General features: G+C 45.2%; 1 protein-coding gene and 1 long non-coding RNA gene across 13 annotated transcripts in view; both read right to left on the reverse strand.

Moving 5' to 3' along the window:
• Nucleotides 1-19,591, reverse strand: part of LOC115188734 (R3H domain-containing protein 1) — a 46,400-nt gene that overhangs the window by 22,552 nt on the left and 4,257 nt on the right. For 8 of the 12 annotated variants that reach the window (XR_003876591.1, XM_029747519.1, XM_029747521.1 and 5 more), the window contains exons 2-5: nucleotides 12,559-12,788; nucleotides 6,764-7,055; nucleotides 4,787-4,831; nucleotides 3,600-3,695 (exon numbers count right to left, since the gene is read on the reverse strand). Coding sequence is in view for 11 of the 12 variants with exons in the window: in XM_029747519.1 (XP_029603379.1) it covers nucleotides 3,600-3,695; nucleotides 4,787-4,831; nucleotides 6,764-7,003 (381 nt within the window). In the remaining variant the exon portion in view is untranslated. Of the gene's footprint in view, nucleotides 1-3,599; nucleotides 3,696-4,786; nucleotides 4,832-6,763; nucleotides 7,056-12,558; nucleotides 12,789-18,420; nucleotides 18,872-19,591 lie in introns of those variants that run through there. The other 4 variants (XM_029747516.1, XM_029747518.1, XM_029747520.1 and 1 more) reach the window with 4 other exon arrangements.
• Nucleotides 5,500-6,756, reverse strand: LOC115188748 (uncharacterized). Its single transcript, XR_003876592.1, has 2 exons — nucleotides 6,514-6,756; nucleotides 5,500-6,479 (listed from the first exon to the last, which is right to left on the reverse strand). It is a non-coding gene; the product is annotated as an uncharacterized LOC115188748 (long non-coding RNA).

A 19,591-nucleotide genomic window follows, 5' to 3' on the forward strand; every position in this document is an offset into this window, starting at 1 on the left:
GCATCTAATTAGCTTCACAATCGCGCACTTGGTTGGAAGTTAAACCTGTTGGGGCTAGGGGGCAGTATTTGCACAGCCGGATAAAAAAACGTACCCGATTTAAACTGGTTACTACTCTTGCCCAGAAACGAGAATATGCATATAATTAGTAGATTTGGATAGAAAACACTCTAAAGTTTCTAAAACTGTTTGAATGGTGTCTGTGAGTATAACAGAACCCATATGGCAGGCCAAAACCTGAGAAGATTCCATACAGGAAGTGCCCTGTCTGACAATTTGTTGTCCTTCTGTTGCATCTCTATCAAAAATACAGCATCTGTGCTGTAATGTGACATTTTCTAAAGGCTTCCATTGGCTCTCTAAAGCCGCCAGAAAGTGGAATGGGGTGTCTGCTGTCTCTGGGCAAAGAACAGCAGCAGAGTTTGTGAGTGGTCAGCCTGGGGACAGTGAGACTGAGATGCGTGTTCACGAGACTACTCAATTTTTTTCTTTCAGCCTTTGAATGAATACAACGTTGCCCGGTTGGAATATTATCGCTATTTTACGAGAAAAATAGCATAAAAATTGATTTTAAACAGCGTTTGACATGCTTCTAAGTACGGTAATGGAATATTTAGCATTTTTTTGTCACGAAATGCGCTCGCGCGTCACCCTTCGGATAGTGACCTGAACGCACGAACAAAACGGAGCTATTTGAATATAACTATGGATTATTTGGAACCAAAACCACATGTTGTTGTTGTTGAAGTAGAAGTCCTGGGAGTGCATTCTGACGAAGAACAGCAAAGGTAATCCAATTTTTCTAATAGTAATTCTGAGTTTAGTGAGCCCCAAACTTGGTGTGTGTGTAATTATGGCTAGCCGTGATGGCCGAGCTATGTACTCAGAATATTGCAAAATGTGCCTTCACCGAAAAGCTATTTTAAAATATGACACCGCGATTACATAAAGGAGTTCTGTATCTAGAATTCTTAAAATAATTATGTATTTTGTGAACGTTTATCATGAGTAATTTAGTAAATTCACCGGAAGTGTTCGGTGGGTATGCTAGTTCTGAACGTCACATGCTAATGTAAAAAGCTGGTTTTTGATATAAATATGAACTTGATTGAACAAAACATGCATGTATTGTATAACATAATGTCCTAGGAGTGTCATCTGATGAAGATCATCAAAGGTTAGTGCTGCATTTAGCTGTGGTTTTGGTTTTTGTGACATATATGCTTGCTTTGAAAATGGCTGTGTGATTATTTTTGTCAGGGTACTCTCCTGACATAATCTAATGTTTTGCTTTCGCTGTAAAGCCTTTTTGAAATTGGACAATGTGGTTAGATTAAAATGCTGTAAAATAGTCATATGTTTGAAAAATGGAAGTTTTCGGATTTTAGAGGAGTTTGTATTTCGCGCCACACCCATCATTGGATATTGGAGCAGGTAGCGGAACGTCTAGATGTAAGAGGTTTTAAACACCTGAAAATCGGACATCATTTTGACATTACAATGTGACTAAACAAACAGTACATGGACCTACAGAGGAGTGAATACTGAGTCAAATATAGATCTGCTTTATGTTGGGGGAAGAGAATACATTCAATAGAAAGCCCGTCCCATGTTCCACATCCACCAATAGAAAGCCCGTCCCAGCTTCTACACCTTCACATCCACCAATAGAAAGCCTGTCCCATCTTCCACACCTTAACATCCATCATTGCCTTTATTGTACCACATGAAATAACTCCCTTTGGAAGACAAGCATAGAAATAAAATGACTAGAATGGGGGGGAAAGCCCCTCATATCACAGCCATTTGACACTCGCTTGAATGATTATATTTTATAATGGTGGCAGGTAGCCTAGTGGTTAAGAGCGTTGGGCCAGTAATGGAAAGGTCGCTGGTGTGAATCCCCGAGCTGACTAGGTGTAAAATCTGTTCATGTGTCCTTGCCCTAACCCTCAAGTCGCTCTGGATAAGATTCTGCTAAATTACTAAAATATGAATTGTAAAATGTCTAAGGCTTAGCGAGCATGGAAATAACTGTTAGTTCAGGAGAATATAACAACCATTTGACAGTACTCACGTGAATGAAAATGTACATTCCAATCATTCAAATTCTGTGTGTTTCAAGGCCTTCTCAGCATCCCAGCCTTTGGTTTAACCCCGCTACTCATCTTAATCTCTGCTTCATTCTCTGCTCTGATTCACTATTCAACACTAGTACAAAAAGCAGAGAGGAGCTAAAAGCTGAACAGCACACTGAAACTCAGCCTGCGACCTAAATGACACCCTATTCCCTATATAGGGCACTACTTTTGACCAGGGCCCATAGGGAATAGGGTGCCATTTGGAACGCAGATTCAGAGTGCTGGCTGCAAGAAGCTTCAATTATATACGACTTCAGGATAGAAGCAACTAGGTAAAGAAGTTGGGAGCCAGTGGTTTCTGGAAGGGAGATGTAATGTTTACATTAGTGATATAAAATGGTAGCCTAGTGGTTAGAGCGTTGGGCCAGTAACCAGAAGGTTGGTAGATCAAATCCCCCAGCTGACAAGGTACAAATCTGTCCTTCTGCCCCTGAACAAGGCAGTTAACCCACTGTTCCTAGGCCGTCATTGAAAATAAGAATTTGTTCCCAACTGACTTGCCTAGTTAAATAAAGGTTAAATACAAAAAGATATACTCTGCCTCTCAGGGAGGCTTTGCTGTAGTGATACAGCACAACAGGTTAACAAAAGAAAGAACCAACATTGCAGAAAAGCAACAATGAAAGAGAGATGTGAGGAATGGAGGGCAGGTGGAGAGAGGGCAAAAGAGAGAGAGGAAGAGAGAAAGATGAGAAAAAGAGAGGGAGGAAGAGAGAAAGATGAGAAAGAGAGAGGGAGGAAGAGAGAAAGATGAGAAAAAGAGAGGGAGGAAGAGAGAAAGATGAGAGTGAAAGTAGAACTCAGAAGGAGGGGGTTAAATCTCACACACTAGTTCAAGGAAGTCTATCCATTTAAACACACAGTCAGGGTTTCCTAGTAACCCATTTCACAGCCAGGACAATGCATCTTTACAGAGAAGTACAATCATTTATTTCTCCTCCACACCAAGGAAACATTTTCACTCAAGAATAAATAATTGGCATAAAAAAATTGCAGCTTAACACAGAAAGACAAACCCCCCAAAAAAGATAACCTATATCCCTTCAAACACCATTAGCCATGGACATGTTTGAGTGGTGACAAAGGAATAGGTTGAAGGAAGCCTAACATCATAGTGACAACCATACTATTCAATTATATCAATCCACAGGTCTCCATGTTCTGACACGTGAAAATACAATGTTCTCCAAAATGGATGTGAGTAATACAGGACGCGCACACACACACACACACACACACACCGGCTGGTGGTGGAGAACACCCTCGTGGTTTTGATGAAGTTAGTGCTGACTGGATGAAATGCAAGGCCCTCTAGCTGCTGGCTCCTGTGTGTGTCTGGTGTGAAGGCAGAGTGATGTTTGTGAAATGAGCCACAGCTAATGGGGTAGGAGGAGTCGTCTGGGGGTTTACCCAAAGGTGTGTGTGTGTGTGTGTGTGCGTGTGTGTCTAAAGGTTTACCTGAGGATCTGGTGTCAGCTGGTGTGCAGTTAGAAAGGGAGGAGAGGACTCTTCACAGACAGCCAGGCTCCGGACTAACTTTACCTTGGCCTTGGACTGAGAGAGAGTGCAGTGTATTGACAACGGTTCAAAATATATTCCTTTTGATGACGTGCGTTGATCATTTCAAAACGCCAACGCGAACCGACCAAGTAAAAATACAAACCAAGACGTAAAGGCCAGCAAGAACCAAGCAATCACGACCAACAGAAAGTGTTCAGACCTCAAAATGAGTTGGGTGAATCCAATCCAATCCATGCATGTAACTAACGTGATGGTTAGCAAACACGTAAATGCACGTAAATAAAGTCAGTTTAAACATCTGATCATCATGCAAGTGAAGATAAATAATACTAATGCACCACAAGTCTGGATGGTTTTAAAGGGATGACTTAAATCACGTGCCAAACTCATTCCACCGGATGGTTTTAAAGGGATGACTTAAATCACGTGCCAAACTCATTCCACCGGATGGTTTTAAAGGGATGACTTAAATCACGTGCCAAACTCATTCCACCGGATGGTTTTAAAGGGATGACTTAAATCACGTGCCAAACTCATTCCACCGGATGGTTTTAAAGGGATGACTTAAATCACGTGCCAAACTCATTCCACCGGATGGTTTTAAAGGGATGACTTAAATCACGTGCCAAACTCATTCCACCGGATGGTTTTAAAGGGATGACTTAAATCACGTGCCAAACTCATTCCACCGGATGGTTTTAAAGGGATGACTTAAATCACGTGCCAAACTCATTCCACCGGATGGTTTTAAAGGGATGACTTAAATCACGTGTCAAACTCATTCCACCGGATGGTTTTAAAGGGATGACTAAATCATGTGCCAAACTCATTCCACAGAGGGCCGAGTGTCTGCAGGTCCCTTGTACTGGATTGATAAATGAAGGTTACTAATTAGTAAAGAACTCACCTGGTTGTCTAGGTCTGAACTGAAAGGACAAACCCTCTGACACTAGGGCCTCCATGGAATGAGTATGAACCCCCCTGTTCACTACAGAACAAGAACCAAGTCAACAGCAGGCAAATATAGATAGTCTTCTCAGCAGAAACACTTTAGATAAAATGATAATGTATGTGGTAGTTGCCAGGCAGACATGCCAGGCATCATGCTAATCCACCGACTGTACCTTAGAGCCCCTCACGGGCTGGCCAGCTGATACAGGAGACTGCTGCTGTCCCAAACGGACCACAAAAAGGAGAAGTTTAGCTAACAAAACTACAAGGTTAAATAATATTGTGGTCCAGAACAACAGGAAGGCTGAATACATACGTCATACATGTTGGACGTCAACGTACATCCTACTAAAGAGCTCAGCCAATCAATATAGGCATGTGACAAAACACGAAGAGGAGCCCTTTTTGGGCCAAGATGAATTCTCACCCTAGTGATTCAAACACCTTCCTGTCTGAGAAATTAGACCCAGAGTTCTGTCTGACTACTATGTACATTTAACTGAATTTTCTCTCAGATCATTTTCACATCTCCCTCCCTCTCAGACCCATTTTCCTGTCATGTAGACTAGAGCAAAGAGCAGTGTTCTGAGGTTGGAGAGGAGCAGGAAGCAGGAGAGGAATGGTGTGGTGAGACAGAGCAGTGTTCTGAGGTTGGAGAGGAACAGGAAGCAGGAGAGGAATGGTGTGGTGAGACAGAGCAGTGTTCTGAGGTTGGAGAGGAACAGGAAGCAGGAGAGGAATGGTGTGGTGAGACAGAGCAGTGTTCTGAGGTTGGAGAGGAACAGGAAGCAGGAGATGAATGGTGAGACAGAGCAGTGTTCTGAGTTTGAAGAGGAGCAGGAAGCAGTGGGGGGGGGGGGGCATCTCAGTGCCTCTACTCTTCGTGTGTGTGTGTTTGTGTGCGTGTGTGTACAGGGAGAAGTCCTAGAGAGTGCGAAGGCGAAGGCTGAGTCTGATTTAGACAGAACGGATGGCAGACCCCATGCTCCTCTCGGGCTGCCGCTGAGACACCGTCTGTACACACACACACACACACACACACACACACACACACACACACACACACACACAGACACTCCCTCTTCTCTTGGTCCCGTCCTCTAAAACCAACCAGAGGACAGTTCCTTTCCCCGCTGCGCTGGAGGGTCAGATAACATTCATGAAATAAAGATGGAAATGGACCGTTTCCATTTCCAGGCATGTGTATGACCCTTAGAGACAGAGCGTGGCGTGTGTGTGCGCGTGTGCACGCGTCTGACAGTAGGTGTGAACGCACCAGTAAATCAGATAATTGAACAGGGCAGAAAGGAAAGGAACAATGAGAGAGGAGAGAGAAGGAAACGCTGACGTCTGCACTACAAGGTACCTGGCCTGAGAGAGAGAACGTGGCAGGGGCAGATGGTGGCAAAGTCACAGAGGAGACACACAGAGAGAAACACACACCCCTCCCTCTCTCCCCCCATCCGGCACCCATTCAGTCTCTCTCTCAGGGTGACACACAGGAAGTTTGTAGATAAGCCAGGATTTGAGATCCAGATTATCTGTCTTCTTCAGTCTGGCTGGGGTGCCAGCCACCAACCGCTTTTACTTGTCCTGCTTCCCATTTATACTCCTGCCTCCAGCATTACCTCCAACCCTGAGACAATACCCCGTCAACATTACCGCCAACCCTGAGACAATACCCCGTCAACATTACCTGCAACCTTGAGACAATACCCCGTCAACATTACCTGCTACCCTGAGACAATACCCCGTCAACATTACCTCCAACCCTGAGACAATACCCCGTCAACATTACCTGCTACCCTGAGACAATACCCCGTCAACATTACCTGCAACCCTGAGACAATACCCCGTCAACATTACCTGCAACCCTGAGACAATACCCCGTCAACATTACCTCCAACCCTGAGACAAAGGAACATTTTGCTGCACTGTATCAGCACATCTTCCACCAACGTATTTTAGCTGTTACAGTATTTTAATGACTGATCCTGAGCTCAATGACATTACTATAGTTAAATTATATTACCATATTTACATTTTTGCCAGAGTAGTGGTAAAACATGTTCAAATTGTGGATGTGATAACTGATCTTCTCATTGGTCCACACTAAAAGGCTCTGTTTATGTTTACACCGGTGTGTTTACCTGTGATGTTTCCCTCTTGTTGTCACAGCAGCTTCCGTCTTGGTGACCGGTGGCATTGTGTTCCAGCACCAGGCTCCCAGCCTGATTGGGTTTGTCCTTCACACCGTTCTGCCTGCTGTCTGCTCCTAGTGTTGTGGTTCCGGTCCAGTCTGCTGCCTCCAGCTCCACTCCAGCCTCACAAACCTTCATGGTCTCAGTCCTACTGATGTCCTTTACAGTAACAGGATCAGACATCCTCATCAGACGCACAGCTTACAGAGAGTCTCTATACAACACTGCTGTTACTGGGGTCCTAGAGATGGAGACAGAGACAGACAGACGATGGAGAGAGACTGGGATTTTACTCATCAAAATGCAAATCATTTTCCATTAGAGCTAAAATACATATTTTACCTACAGTCAGAGAAGAGAGAGAAAACATGGGCATTGAAATATCATGCATTTACAGAGAATAGAGAGAAAACATGGGCATTGAAATATCATGCATTTACAGAGAATAGAGAAAGAGAGAAAACATGGGATAAAGAGATATTGTAAACGTCTATTAGTTAGAACATCTGAAATCTAATGACTACTGTAATGGGGCTAATGCAGGGACAGTGACAAGGCAGTGGTTTCTGGTAATAATGTGGCCTAATTATGCAGCAAGTCTCTCTTGCAGTAGCATAGAGAAGAGGGGTGGGGAGGCTTAGGGAAGGAGGCAGAGAGAGGAGAAGAAGGAAGGAGACATCATAGAGAGGACATGATGGGAGGGTTAGGGAAGGAGACATCTGGTTTATGAGAGCTGTGATTAATGATTTTAATTACAGGTTGAGAGGCCCCATCTGATTCAGTCCCTGACATTAACACTGTAGCTCTGTGCCTCTGTCTCAATTTGGCTTTCCTTGATTCCTTCTCAAACCCCATGGCGCAGAAGGTCAGAGGGGAGTGACCAATTCATTTTGAGGATAGAGGAATCCCAGAAAGACACACTGAGAAAGAGACAGCCAGTACTATTGGAGGACAGAGCTTGTGGCTATAGATAAATACCACTGACACCCTGGATTCCAGAATGTTCAAAGAATGCAATGACTCTACAGCCCTCTCTATAGGCAGTCATCAATAAAACAGCACAATACAGTGTAGAACATTCCATTTGACTGCTGATGGGCAAGGAGACCACCAGCTCCTCTAAACCATTGACAACTATGTGCCGTTGAAGGGATTGTTAAATAAATGGAACTAGTTGGTTTCAATATCATCACCTCCTGAAGACCAGTCAGAACTACACATTTCCCAGAATTCCACATTTAGCTTCATCAGAGTTCTACAGAAAGGAACTGCATGCTTTTCATGATCCATAAGTTTAGCAATTGATCATGTAATTTCAGATAGGTGAAGGTAGCATTTTACCAGAGAACAGTAGGCTGGCTACACAGAGAAAAGTACTGGAGAACAGTAGGCTGGCTACACAGAAAAGTACTGGAGAACAGTAGGCTGGCTACACAGAGAAAAGTACTGGAGAACAGTAGGCTGGCTACACAGAGAAAAGTACTGGAGAACAGTAGGCTGGCTACACAGAGAAAAGTACTGGAGAACAGTAGGCTGGCTACACAGAGAAAAGTACTGGAGAACAGTAGGCTGGCTACACAGAGAAAAGTACTGGAGAACAGTAGGCTGGCTACACAGAGAAAAGTACTGGAGAACAGTAGGCTGGCTACACAGAGAAAAGTACTGGAGAACAGTAGGCTGGCTACACAGAGAAAAGTACTGGAGAACAGTAGGCTGGCTACACAGAGAAAAGTACTGGAGAACAGTAGGCTGGCTACACAGAGAAAAGTATTGGAGAACAGTAGGCTGGCTACACAGAGAAAAGTACTGGAGAACAGTAGGCTGGCTACACAGAGAAATCTACTGGAGAACAGTAGGCTGGCTACACAGAGAAAAGTACTGGAGAACAGTAGGCTGGCTACACAGAGAAATCTACTGGAGAACAGTAGGCTGGCTACACAGAGAAAAGTACTGGAGAACAGTAGGCTGGCTACACAGAGAAAAGTACTGGAGAACAGTAGGCTGGCTACACAGAGAAAAGTACTGGAGAACAGTAGGCTGGCTACACAGAGAAATCTACTGGAGAACAGTAGGCTGGCTACACAGAGAAATCTACTGGAGAACAGTAGGCTGGCTACACAGAGAAAAGTACTGGAGAACAGTAGGCTGGCTACACAGAGAAAAGTACTGGAGAACAGTAGGCTGGCTACACAGAGAAATCTACTGGAGAACAGTAGGCTGGCTACACAGAGAAAAGTACTGGAGAACAGTAGGCTGGCTACACAGAGAAAAGTACTGGAGAACAGTAGGCTGGCTACACAGAGAAATCTACTGGAGAACAGTAGGCTGGCTACACAGAGAAATCTACTGGAGAACAGTAGGCTGGCTACACAGAGAAAAGTACTGGAGAACAGTAGGCTGGCTACACAGAGAAAAGTACTGGAGAACAGTAGGCTGGCTACACAGAGAAATCTACTGGAGAACAGTAGGCTGGCTACACAGAGAAAAGTACTGGAGAACAGTAGCTCCACATCAGTCAAAGCAGTCTGCTGATAGAATTGGCCGTTTGTGAATTCTCATCTGAGTGGAGAAGTGCAACTGAAGAACGAAATGAGTCTGATGCCGAGCAGATATTACAATAAGAAGCATTGTAGATCTGCGTTCACAAAACACAGGAAGTTTAATCTTTCTGCGTTAGGGTGACACCTAAGATTAACTTGCTCGTTATCTAAGTACGTGGCTGAATTAATAACGTCAAGGGGCATCATATTGTGTTAGTTTCCTGCCGTGTTTGAGGTGTCAAAGCCCGTTGGATGAGTTATCTGTACAGCTGCCACTGCAGCCTGACTTCCTTGTGTTTTTCCACTCAGATCTGGGCTGTCTGCTGCTCCCCCATCTTCAGAACAGAGCAGGCCCGTTGCCCTAGCGACGCCACAGTGTCCTTCAGACAAGCATGCGGTCAAAACTTTTCATTTGCGCAATGTCTCTCCCTCACATTCGCTTGTAAAATGTCTAAACGCAACAAAAATATCATTCGGTAGCTCCTACCTATACATGTATCACTTTATGAGCTGCATTGCCTGCCTTCGCAATGTTTATTTTCGTTTGCACTCGTTAGCATATTTAGCTAGCAACCTCCATGGAAATGTGCTGTTACTTGTGCTAATGTTGTTTGTATTCTGCTAATAGACGCCCAATGGGCTTCTTTGCATTTGTGTGTACTAAGACAGTAGTACCGTAAATCCCGGTGTGAGAGAAGGACGGTATGAGGATATGACAATCTGGAAACCGCCCAACCCTACTATAGATATTTATATACAGCCATCTAGTTTATCCCCTGAATGTTAACTAGCCATATTGACGTGATTTGTTGTTAACCAACTAGCCAATTTGACGTGGTCCCTCAGTCAATGTCGTCTATCACATCTGTCAGCAGCAATCCTGATTAAACCCTTATTAACAATGTTGAAACGGGGATAATGTTAGCCAACTTCGCTAGGTGGGCTAGGTTGGTTGGAGAAAAAAAAACTACATTAGGTCTACTTATCACTATATGTCTGGCCAACTGTTTCTCCCGGTAGCTTGCAAAGTAAACATTATCATCAGGTAGCTAGCAAAGTAAACATTATCATCAGGTAGCTAGCTAAGTAAATATCAGATAACAGTACATAGGCGAATTCGCCCTTCTGCTGCTTGACAGGCAGAGCCCACAAAGGATGGGAAATTCACCTAAAACCAGGCAAGTATATTTCACTTATTTTATATCACTCATATCCAATTAATGGTGGCCAATATTGAGCGATAATGTGAGGCTAAATGATCAATTGATGTTTAGTGAAGAAAAGCATGCAGTTCCTTGCTGTAGAACTCTGATAGAGATAAACATGGAATAATGGGATGTGTTGGTCGGACTTTGCTCTTCAAGAGGTGCTGATATTATAACCAAATAGTTCATATATTTAACAATCCCTTGAAAACAGTACCTTACCTGTCCAAAATTAGATTCAGTAATGTAAGTTTTAGATTACCCAAACTCCGTAACGTAATCTGATTATATTCCGTTACTTTTGGATTACTTCCCCTTAATTTGTTTCATTAGTCCATTGTTGATATACTTCCAAAATGTTTTGTATATAAACAATACAATTTTCAAGATACAGAAGTTCCAAAATACAGAAATACAGCAGGTATGATGTAAAGCGCATCACACCGGCTTTTAGAAAAGGATCCATCATAGTGGTCTCCGATTGGTGGTCATCATCTGGTGGGTCATCATAGTGGTCTCCGATTGGGTGGTCATCATAGTGGTCTCCGATTGGGTGGTCATCATAGTGGTCTCTGATTGGTGGTCATCATCTGGTGGGTCATCATAGTGGTCTCCGATTGGGTGGTCATCATAGTGGTCTCCGATTGGTGGTCATCATAGTGGTCTCTGATTGGTGGTCATCATCTGGTGGGTCATCATAGTGGTCTCCGATTGGTGGTCATCATAGTGGTCTCTGATTGGTGGTCATCATCTGGTGGGTCATCATAGTGGTCTCCGATTGGGTGGTCATCATAGTGGTCTCCGATTGGTGGTCATCATAGTGGTCTCTGATTGGTGGTCATCATCTGGTGGGTCATCATAGTGGTCTCCGATTGGGTGGTCATCATAGTGGTCTCCGATTGGGTGGTCATCATAGTGGTCTCCGATTGGGTGGTCATCATAGTGGTCTCCGATTGGGTGGTCATCATAGTGGTCTCCGATTGGTGGTCATCATAGTGGTCTCCGATTGGTGGTCATCATAGTGGTCTCCGATTGGTGGTCATCATAGTGGTCTCCGATTGGTGGTCATCATAGTGGTCTCCGATTGGTGGTCATCATAGTGGTCTCTGATTGGTGGTCATCATCTGGTGTGTCATCATAGTGGTCTCCGATTGGGTGGTCATCATAGTGGTCTCCGATTGGTGGTCATCATAGTGGTCTCCGATTGGTGGTCATCATAGTGGTCTCCGATTGGTGGTCATCATAGTGGTCTCCGATTGGTGGTCATCATAGTGGTCTCCGATTGGTGGTCATCATAGTGGTCTCCGATTGGTGGTCATCATAGTGGTCTCTGATTGGTGGTCATCATCTGGTGTGTCATCATAGTGGTCTCTGATTGGTGGTCATCATAGTGGTCTCTGACTTGTGATCAGACTCTCTCAGGTAGAACAAACTGAAACACCTTTTTTCCATGCTGAATTGAATGTCACTGAGAAACCGAAAGGTGTCAAAATGCATTTCTTTCTCTCACAAACATCCTTTCTGAATTTTAAAGTAATCATCTAGTTTTTCAAAGGTATCTTATTACAATATTTTTGCTGGTATTGTAACTGATACATTTGTGTAAATCAGATTACATTGTACTCAGTTACTCCCAAACCTGCTCCCCTCTCACCCATCTTCAAGCCTTTACACGCTCTCTTCAATAACAAAATATATGTTATTTTGTTCTGCAGTGTGCAGTGCTATTTGAGTTCTTTTACTGAATACTGAGTGGAAACTGGCTGAGAGGCAGATCAAAAATGTTCATCTTGAAGAGAAAGAACTATAACACCAGGCTGGTCTAAGTTATTCCGGCACACAAACGGCATCTTTTCTACTCAAGTGCAGCGTTGCTGATTTGAAATATCTGTCAGTCTATCTCGACTGAATTGATGTCAATGCTGTTTTTAAATTTCCCCCCGGCCCACCAATGTACTTTGTGGCCAATGGCCTATGCTCCTTACAGGAAGCTACTTACTGGGTGCTGCTGGGCCTGTGGTGGTGACGTCCTACAGGGGGTGAGAAGCCTCTGGGGGCAGCAGTCCTGCGCCACCGCTGGTTTGTCACTGTAACGTCTCGTGCTGCTGAGCCTGTCGCTAACTCTGAGGGAGAGTCCCATGTCCTTAGCACCAGCTCGGAGTCTCTGGTGTCCAGATCGGAAAGGCCTCGGTGGCACTGCCCTCCAAGCTGCTCATGGCCATCACAGACCTGTCACAGGGAGAGAAGGGAGAGGTCAGGGGGTCAGGACCCGTAGAGAACTGGGGAACACTGATGGAATGGGGTTATAGGTCGCTGACAGTGACAGGGCTGACATGGACAGACAGAGTCCAGGGGATATCATGTGTGTGAGAGCGAGAGAGAAAATGGGGAAAGAGAGAGACAGGGAAAGAGACAGTGATAGTGGCTGTGCATGCCTGTGTAAAACAGGTTTCATCCATCAGAACCATTGAGTGCATGGAGGGTCGTGCTAAACCCACTCTGTCATGACAGTTATGTAAAACAGAGCAGCATTACATATTCAGGAATAACAGCAGTAAAAAACGGAAGATAACACTTTATCAAAACCCTATGATATTTAGAATACCAATTTTGGAGTGGACACTGACAGACATATCATTTCCCACATGGAAGCTTCACATCGAAGGTAACAGATGGGCTGTAACAGATTCTCCATCTTCAGTCAGAAGGGCTCTACATCTTTGCCCATGTTCTTCTACTCCACTCCAACCTTCCTCCTAGTCCCAGAGCCCAGTGCCATCTACCGGGCAGAGCGCCCGCCACAGTAAGCTCTCTCTGGCACCCAGTAGGCAGTCCCGTCTCCACACAGTCCCGTCTCCACACAGTCCCGTCTCCACACAGTCCCGTCTCCACACAGTCCCGTCTCCTGATTCCACACAGTCCCGTCAAAAGGTCAAGTGGTGGATTCCTGCTCTCTTTATAATCCTTTTTCACCATACCTCACCCTACCTTACCCTACCTTACCCTACCTCACCCTACCTTACCCTACCCTACCTCACCATACCTCACCCTACCTTACCCTACCCTACCTTACCCTACCCTACCTCACCATACCTCACCCTACCTTGCTGTGTATGCAAATCCTGGTTTGACAGTAAACTGCAGACACTACTAGACCAAAGGTAACCTCCAGTCTGGCAGTCAGCAGCAACACAAAGAGAGGTGTGGAACTTCACATGACTACAGTCATGACTACAGTCAGCCCTAATAGCTGGTGACACCAGTAGAACTCAACCAACCAGACAGACAGCAAGAGACACAAGCTGCATTAGGAGTCAGAGCTGTGCTGCACGGACAGGGAGGAACAGCAGGGCTGAGCAAGCCGCTGAGTTCAGGAGATCACTGTGTCAGGGCCAGGTCTGTGTCAGGGCCAGGTCTGTGTCAGGGCCAGGTCTGTGTCAGGGCCAGGTCTGTGTCAGGGCCAGGTCTGTGTCAGGGCCAGGTCTGTGTCAGGGCCAGGTCTGTGTCAGGGCCAGGTCTGTGTGACACATGGGGGAGGGGGTGTCAGGGCCAGGTCTGTGTCAGGGACAGTCTGTGTGACACATGGGGGAGGGGGTGTCAGGGACAGTCTGTGTGAAACATGGGGGAGGGGGTGTCAGGGCCAGGTCTGTGTCAGGGACAGTCTGTGTGACACATGGGGGAGGGGGTGTCAGGGACAGTCTGTGTGAAACATGGGGGAGGGGGTGTCAGGGCCAGGTCTGTGTCAGGGACAGTCTGTGTGACACATGGGGGAGGGGGTGTCAGGGCCAGGTCTGTGTCAGGGACAGTCTGTGTGACACATGGGGGAGGGGGTGTCAGGGACAGTCTGTGTGACACATGGGGGAGGGGGTGTCAGGGACAGGCTGTGTGACACATGGGGGAGGGGGTGTCAGGGACAGTCTGTGTGACACATGGGGGAGGGGGTGTCAGGGACAGTCTGTGTGACACATGGGGGAGGGGGTGTCAGGGACAGTCTGTGTGACACATGGGGGAGGGGGTGTCAGGGCCAGGTCTGTGTCAGGGACAGTCTGTGTGACACATGGGGGAGGGGGTGTCTGGGACAGTCTGTGTGAAACATGGGGGAGGGGGTGTCAGGGCCAGGTCTGTGTCAGGGACAGTCTGTGTGACACATGGGGGAGGGGGTGTCAGGGACAGTCTGTGTGACACATGGGGGAGGGGGTGTCAGGGACAGTCTGACACATGGGGGAGGGGGTGTCAGGGACAGGGGGCTTAATGCATGCAGATGGAACGCAGTGTGACACACACGAATAAACACTGGCAGGCACAAACAGACCAGAAGTCTCTCAAACACACACACACACACACACACACACACACACCAGTAGAATCCTCTGGGTCTCCTGTTACTGAGCAGCTCCTCTGTATTTGACAACCAAATCTGAGGCTCTGAGTTGATCTGAGTGGTTGAACCATAAAGAGCCTCTTCACTTCAGTCCCTTTACCTCCATTCCCCACGGTACAAACACACCCATACTGCCTGTAGAAGTGGTGAATAAGTGCCTAAGCCTTTTTCCACGCTATACCTTTCTGCCCATGAAAATGTATTCTCAAAAAGCTACAATGAGGTCAGAAGGGCACAGCCACTCTGCCAGCCAGGGGAATGGGAGCTAACTAATCATATGCCGGCTGTAAACGGACCACTCAATGACAATTATGTTAGCACAGCGAATAGGAAATTGCTCCTGTGGAATGCACAAGAGGCCATTCTGATTGCATGCACAGACAGGGCGGTCCACACCAGGCTTGGGCGGTACATCGCTCCCTGCCCAAGTGCTGGGGGGAAGAGCGGGAGGGAGCAGCGAGAGGAGACTCTCTCTCTCCCTCCCTCCCTCCCTCCCTCCCGCCCAGACTGTGTGTAGGAGGATGGAACAATACAAGAGCAGAGAAAAGCAGCCAAAGCCATCCATCCATCCCTCCAACATACTGTGTAGCTAACAGACAGACACATCCATGAGGCGGTCTTCTCCAGCTCTACAGTCACACAGAAAACAAGCGTAGGAAAGCATAGAAAGAAAATGTATTACGTAACCAACCATCAATTCACAGGAACAGTAATACTGTTTACTTTAATCCCAATAAATGACATTGATAATCAGCGTGTTGAACAGGGTAAATAAACCCGTATCCCAGCTCAGAGCCATTTCTGCTAATAAGGAGAGTTCTTGATTAGAGTTGATGATAATTCAGACTTCAGCCCTCTGGGGTATAAAGTGCAGACTAAAAAGGTATTCATTTCATCACTCAGCCTCAATTACAGGTAAATGTGCTTAACAAGTCACATAACAAGTTGCATGGACTCACCGTGTGTGCAATAAGTGTTTAACATGATTTTTGGAATGACCGTCTCATCTCTGTACCCCACACATACCGATAATTGTAAGGTCCCTCAGTCGAACAGTGAATTTCAAACACAGATTCAACCACAAAGACCAAGGAGATTTTCCAATGCCTCTCAAAGCAGGGCAAATAAAAGCAGACATTGCATATCCCTTTGAGCATGTTGAAGTTATTAATTCCACTTTGGATGATGTATCAACACACCCCGTTACTACAAAAGACACAGGCGTCCTTCCTAAGTCAATTGCCGGAGAGGAAGGAAACCGCTCAGGGATTTCACCATGAGGACAATGGTGACTTTAAAACAGTTACAGAGTTTAATGGCTGTGACAGGAGAAAACTGAGGATGGATCAACATTGCAGTTACTCTACAATAATAACCTAAATGAGAGTGAAAAAAAAAAATCATGCAAAATCTTCTTAAAAAAAAAAAAATACTAAACATGCATCCTATTTGCAACAAGGCACTAAAATAATACTGCAAACAAATTGACAAAGCAATTAACTGTTTGTCCTGAATACAAAGTGTTATGTTTAGGGCAAATAGTGGTGGCTGCATCATGTCATGGGTATGCTTGTAATCATTAAGGACTGGGGAGTTATTTAGGATATATTTTTTTAAAGAGCTAAGCACAGGAAAAATCCTAGAGGAAAACCTGGTTCAGTCTGGTTTCCACCAGACACTGGGAGATGAATTCACCTTCCAGCAGGACAATAACCTAAAACAAGTTGACTCAAATCTGCTTGAAAATCTATGGCAAGACCTGAAAATGGTTGTCTAGCAATGATGAACAACCAATTTGACAGAGCTTGAAGAATTATGCTTTTTTTTTTTAATTAAATGGGCAAATGTTGCACAATCCAGGTGTGGAAAGCTCTTCGAGACTTAGCCAGAAAGACTCACAGCTGTAAATCGCAGCCAAAGGTGCTTCTACAAAGTATTGACTCAGGGTGTGTGAATACTATGTAAATTAAATATTTAAGTATTTTATTAAAAATAAATTAGCTAACATTCCTAAAAACATTTTCACTGTCATTATGGGGGTATTGAGTGTAGATGGGTGAGAAAAAAAAAATATTTTATCCATTTTGAATTCCGGCTGTAACAAAATGTGGAATAAGTGAAGGGGTATGAATACTTTCTGAAGGCACTCTAGTGGAGTCAGTCATTAAAAACCCATTTGTAATAACAGAAACACCTGCAGAAACAATATACTGAGGAGCAGAAATGCAAGCTGTGCAGAGACAACGCAACACAAGCCTCTTAATGGCTTATCTATGGTAATTAGTGTACTGATGAAAGAAAGCGACGCCAAGACACAACAGTAATCAGAACACAGCCCCTGTTCACCAATACATTGCAGTGTTTCTCCTAGGATTTTTTTCAGCAGCGGTGGCAAAGTGTCACAACATTTTGGTCATTTTAGATTCTCCCTGACTGTCTAGTTTTTATTCTGGTGATTGTTAGTTCTCAAAGATGATCTTATTTATAAATGTATTGCTACATTATATTTTCTACATACTTTATATCTGGTTTTAGTCGTTTAAGTTTACACGGAAAACGTTTTCCTATCCCGAGAAGTAAGTAAGTAAGTGTGTGTGTGTTATATTTATATATATATATATTTATATATGTTTTTAATTTGTAGTAAAGCCCACGATTTAGCAGTGTAGGTGCGCTGCTGCTAAATTCATATTGGGGATTCACTGAACACAGTCTACAGATCCCCTGTTCCCCAACACACTGAACACAGTCTAAAGATCCCCCGTTCCCCAACACACTGAACACAGTCTACAGATCCCCCAACACACTAAACACAGTCTACAGATCCCCTGTTCCCCAACAGTCTACAGATCCCCAACACACTGAACACAGTCTACAGATCCCCTGTTCCCCAACACACTGAACACAGTCTACAGATCCCCTGTTCCCCAACACATTGAACACAGTCTACAGATCCCCAACACAGTCTACAGATTCCCCAACACACTGAACACAGTCTACATATCCCCCAACACACTGAACACAGTCTACATATCCCATGTTCCCCAACACAGTCTACAGATCCCCTGTTCACTGAACGCAGCCTTGCTGTGCATCCTCTTGGAAACCGAGCCCTTATCGTCACCAGATAAACCCTGTAGCCTAAATGGTCAATGACATTCACAACTGTAGCTTAGAACATACTGCAGAAGACTGCTGTGAATTTTAATTGCGTCTCAAAAGGATCATATTGAAAACATAACCACCAAAACAAAATCTCAACAATAAATCACGGCTTTCAAAATTAAGCTCAAGGTCCAAGACACTAACAGACAGATGATTGAGAACCCAGCACAATGTCTGAATGATTCAAGTCTGAAAAGGCTACCAAAACCCTTAGTAGGTATTATCTGGCACTTAAACCATTACGCCTGACTTTCCAACGTGCTCCTTCCTTCACCAAATACAAACTCTTTGGTAAGGACAGAAACCAAGACCTACCTGCCACATAGTAGCCCTCCTTATGTTCATTGCAAGCTGTTGGAGGAGTCCGTAGTACCCAAGGCAGCATTGGTTGAGGAGGACGTAGCTGCTCGGAGCGACTCGCTCCCTGCAGCAGCAGCAGTCTCACACAGCCTCCTATCGTCTTGGGTTCGTGTGTGTGTGAGTCTACCTGCCAGAGCCCCTCAGTAGGCGCCTGACGGAGTCAGTGACTCGCCCCAGCCTCAGAGACAGCACCAAATCAACAGCTGGCCCCTGTGATGTCAGCTCTAGCTCAGCCACTCACAGCACCCCGCCTCGCTGCACCCAGGCAGAGGCAGGAAGCACATCTCAGAGGAGTGCGCGGCTGAGAAGGCTAAATTGGGCACTTTCTTCATTACGGATTCTGCTGCCCTGCCATGCGCATACACCAGAGGAGGTAGGCGAGGGACAAAGGAAAGGAGGAGGGAGACAGAGAGGAGAGAGAGAGTGAGTAGGGGGACAGAGGAGCGAGACAGACGAGAGAGACAGGAGGGGCGTCTGTCTCCCCATATACAGCAATGAGAGAACAGGACAAACCATGCACCATGGGATGGATGGCCAATGAGAGAACACGACACACCATGGGAGGGGATGGTGGCCAATGAGAGAACAGGACACACCATGGGAGGGGATGGTGGCCAATGAGAGAACACGACACCATGGGAGGGGATGGTGGCCAATGAGAGGACAGGCTGTTCAAAGTGGACCTTGCCCATTACAGTTGGGCATATTTCAACCAGACGGAGACAAGGCACAAGACTGCTCCAACCAACTAGGACCGGGCGATATGGCCCAAATATCATATTACTGCATACAAATTTAAAAAATGGACGGTATTTGCCGCTATGTTAGGTTTTTGAATAATAAAAGTTGTACGTTTTCTTTATGAGTAGGGAGTGATCCTAGGGTGGCAACACATAGATACTAAGTGATTTCAAAATGGATCTTTCTCCATTCTGATTGTTTTATACTGTTCGAATTCAAACAAAAATAATTTTCCTGCAATCATTTGAGATCATTCCACACTGCCACGTAGGGCTGCACGATATGGACAAACAATATAGGCCTTATTTTTAACCAAACGTTGCAATTGGAATTTGACTTGACTTTGACTTTAGAGTAAAACACTTGTGACCTGTTGGAATCATGG

The sequence above is a fragment of the Salmo trutta genome, unplaced genomic scaffold, assembly GCF_901001165.1.
Source record: "Salmo trutta unplaced genomic scaffold, fSalTru1.1, whole genome shotgun sequence".
Classification (NCBI taxonomy): Eukaryota; Metazoa; Chordata; class Actinopteri; order Salmoniformes; family Salmonidae; genus Salmo; species Salmo trutta.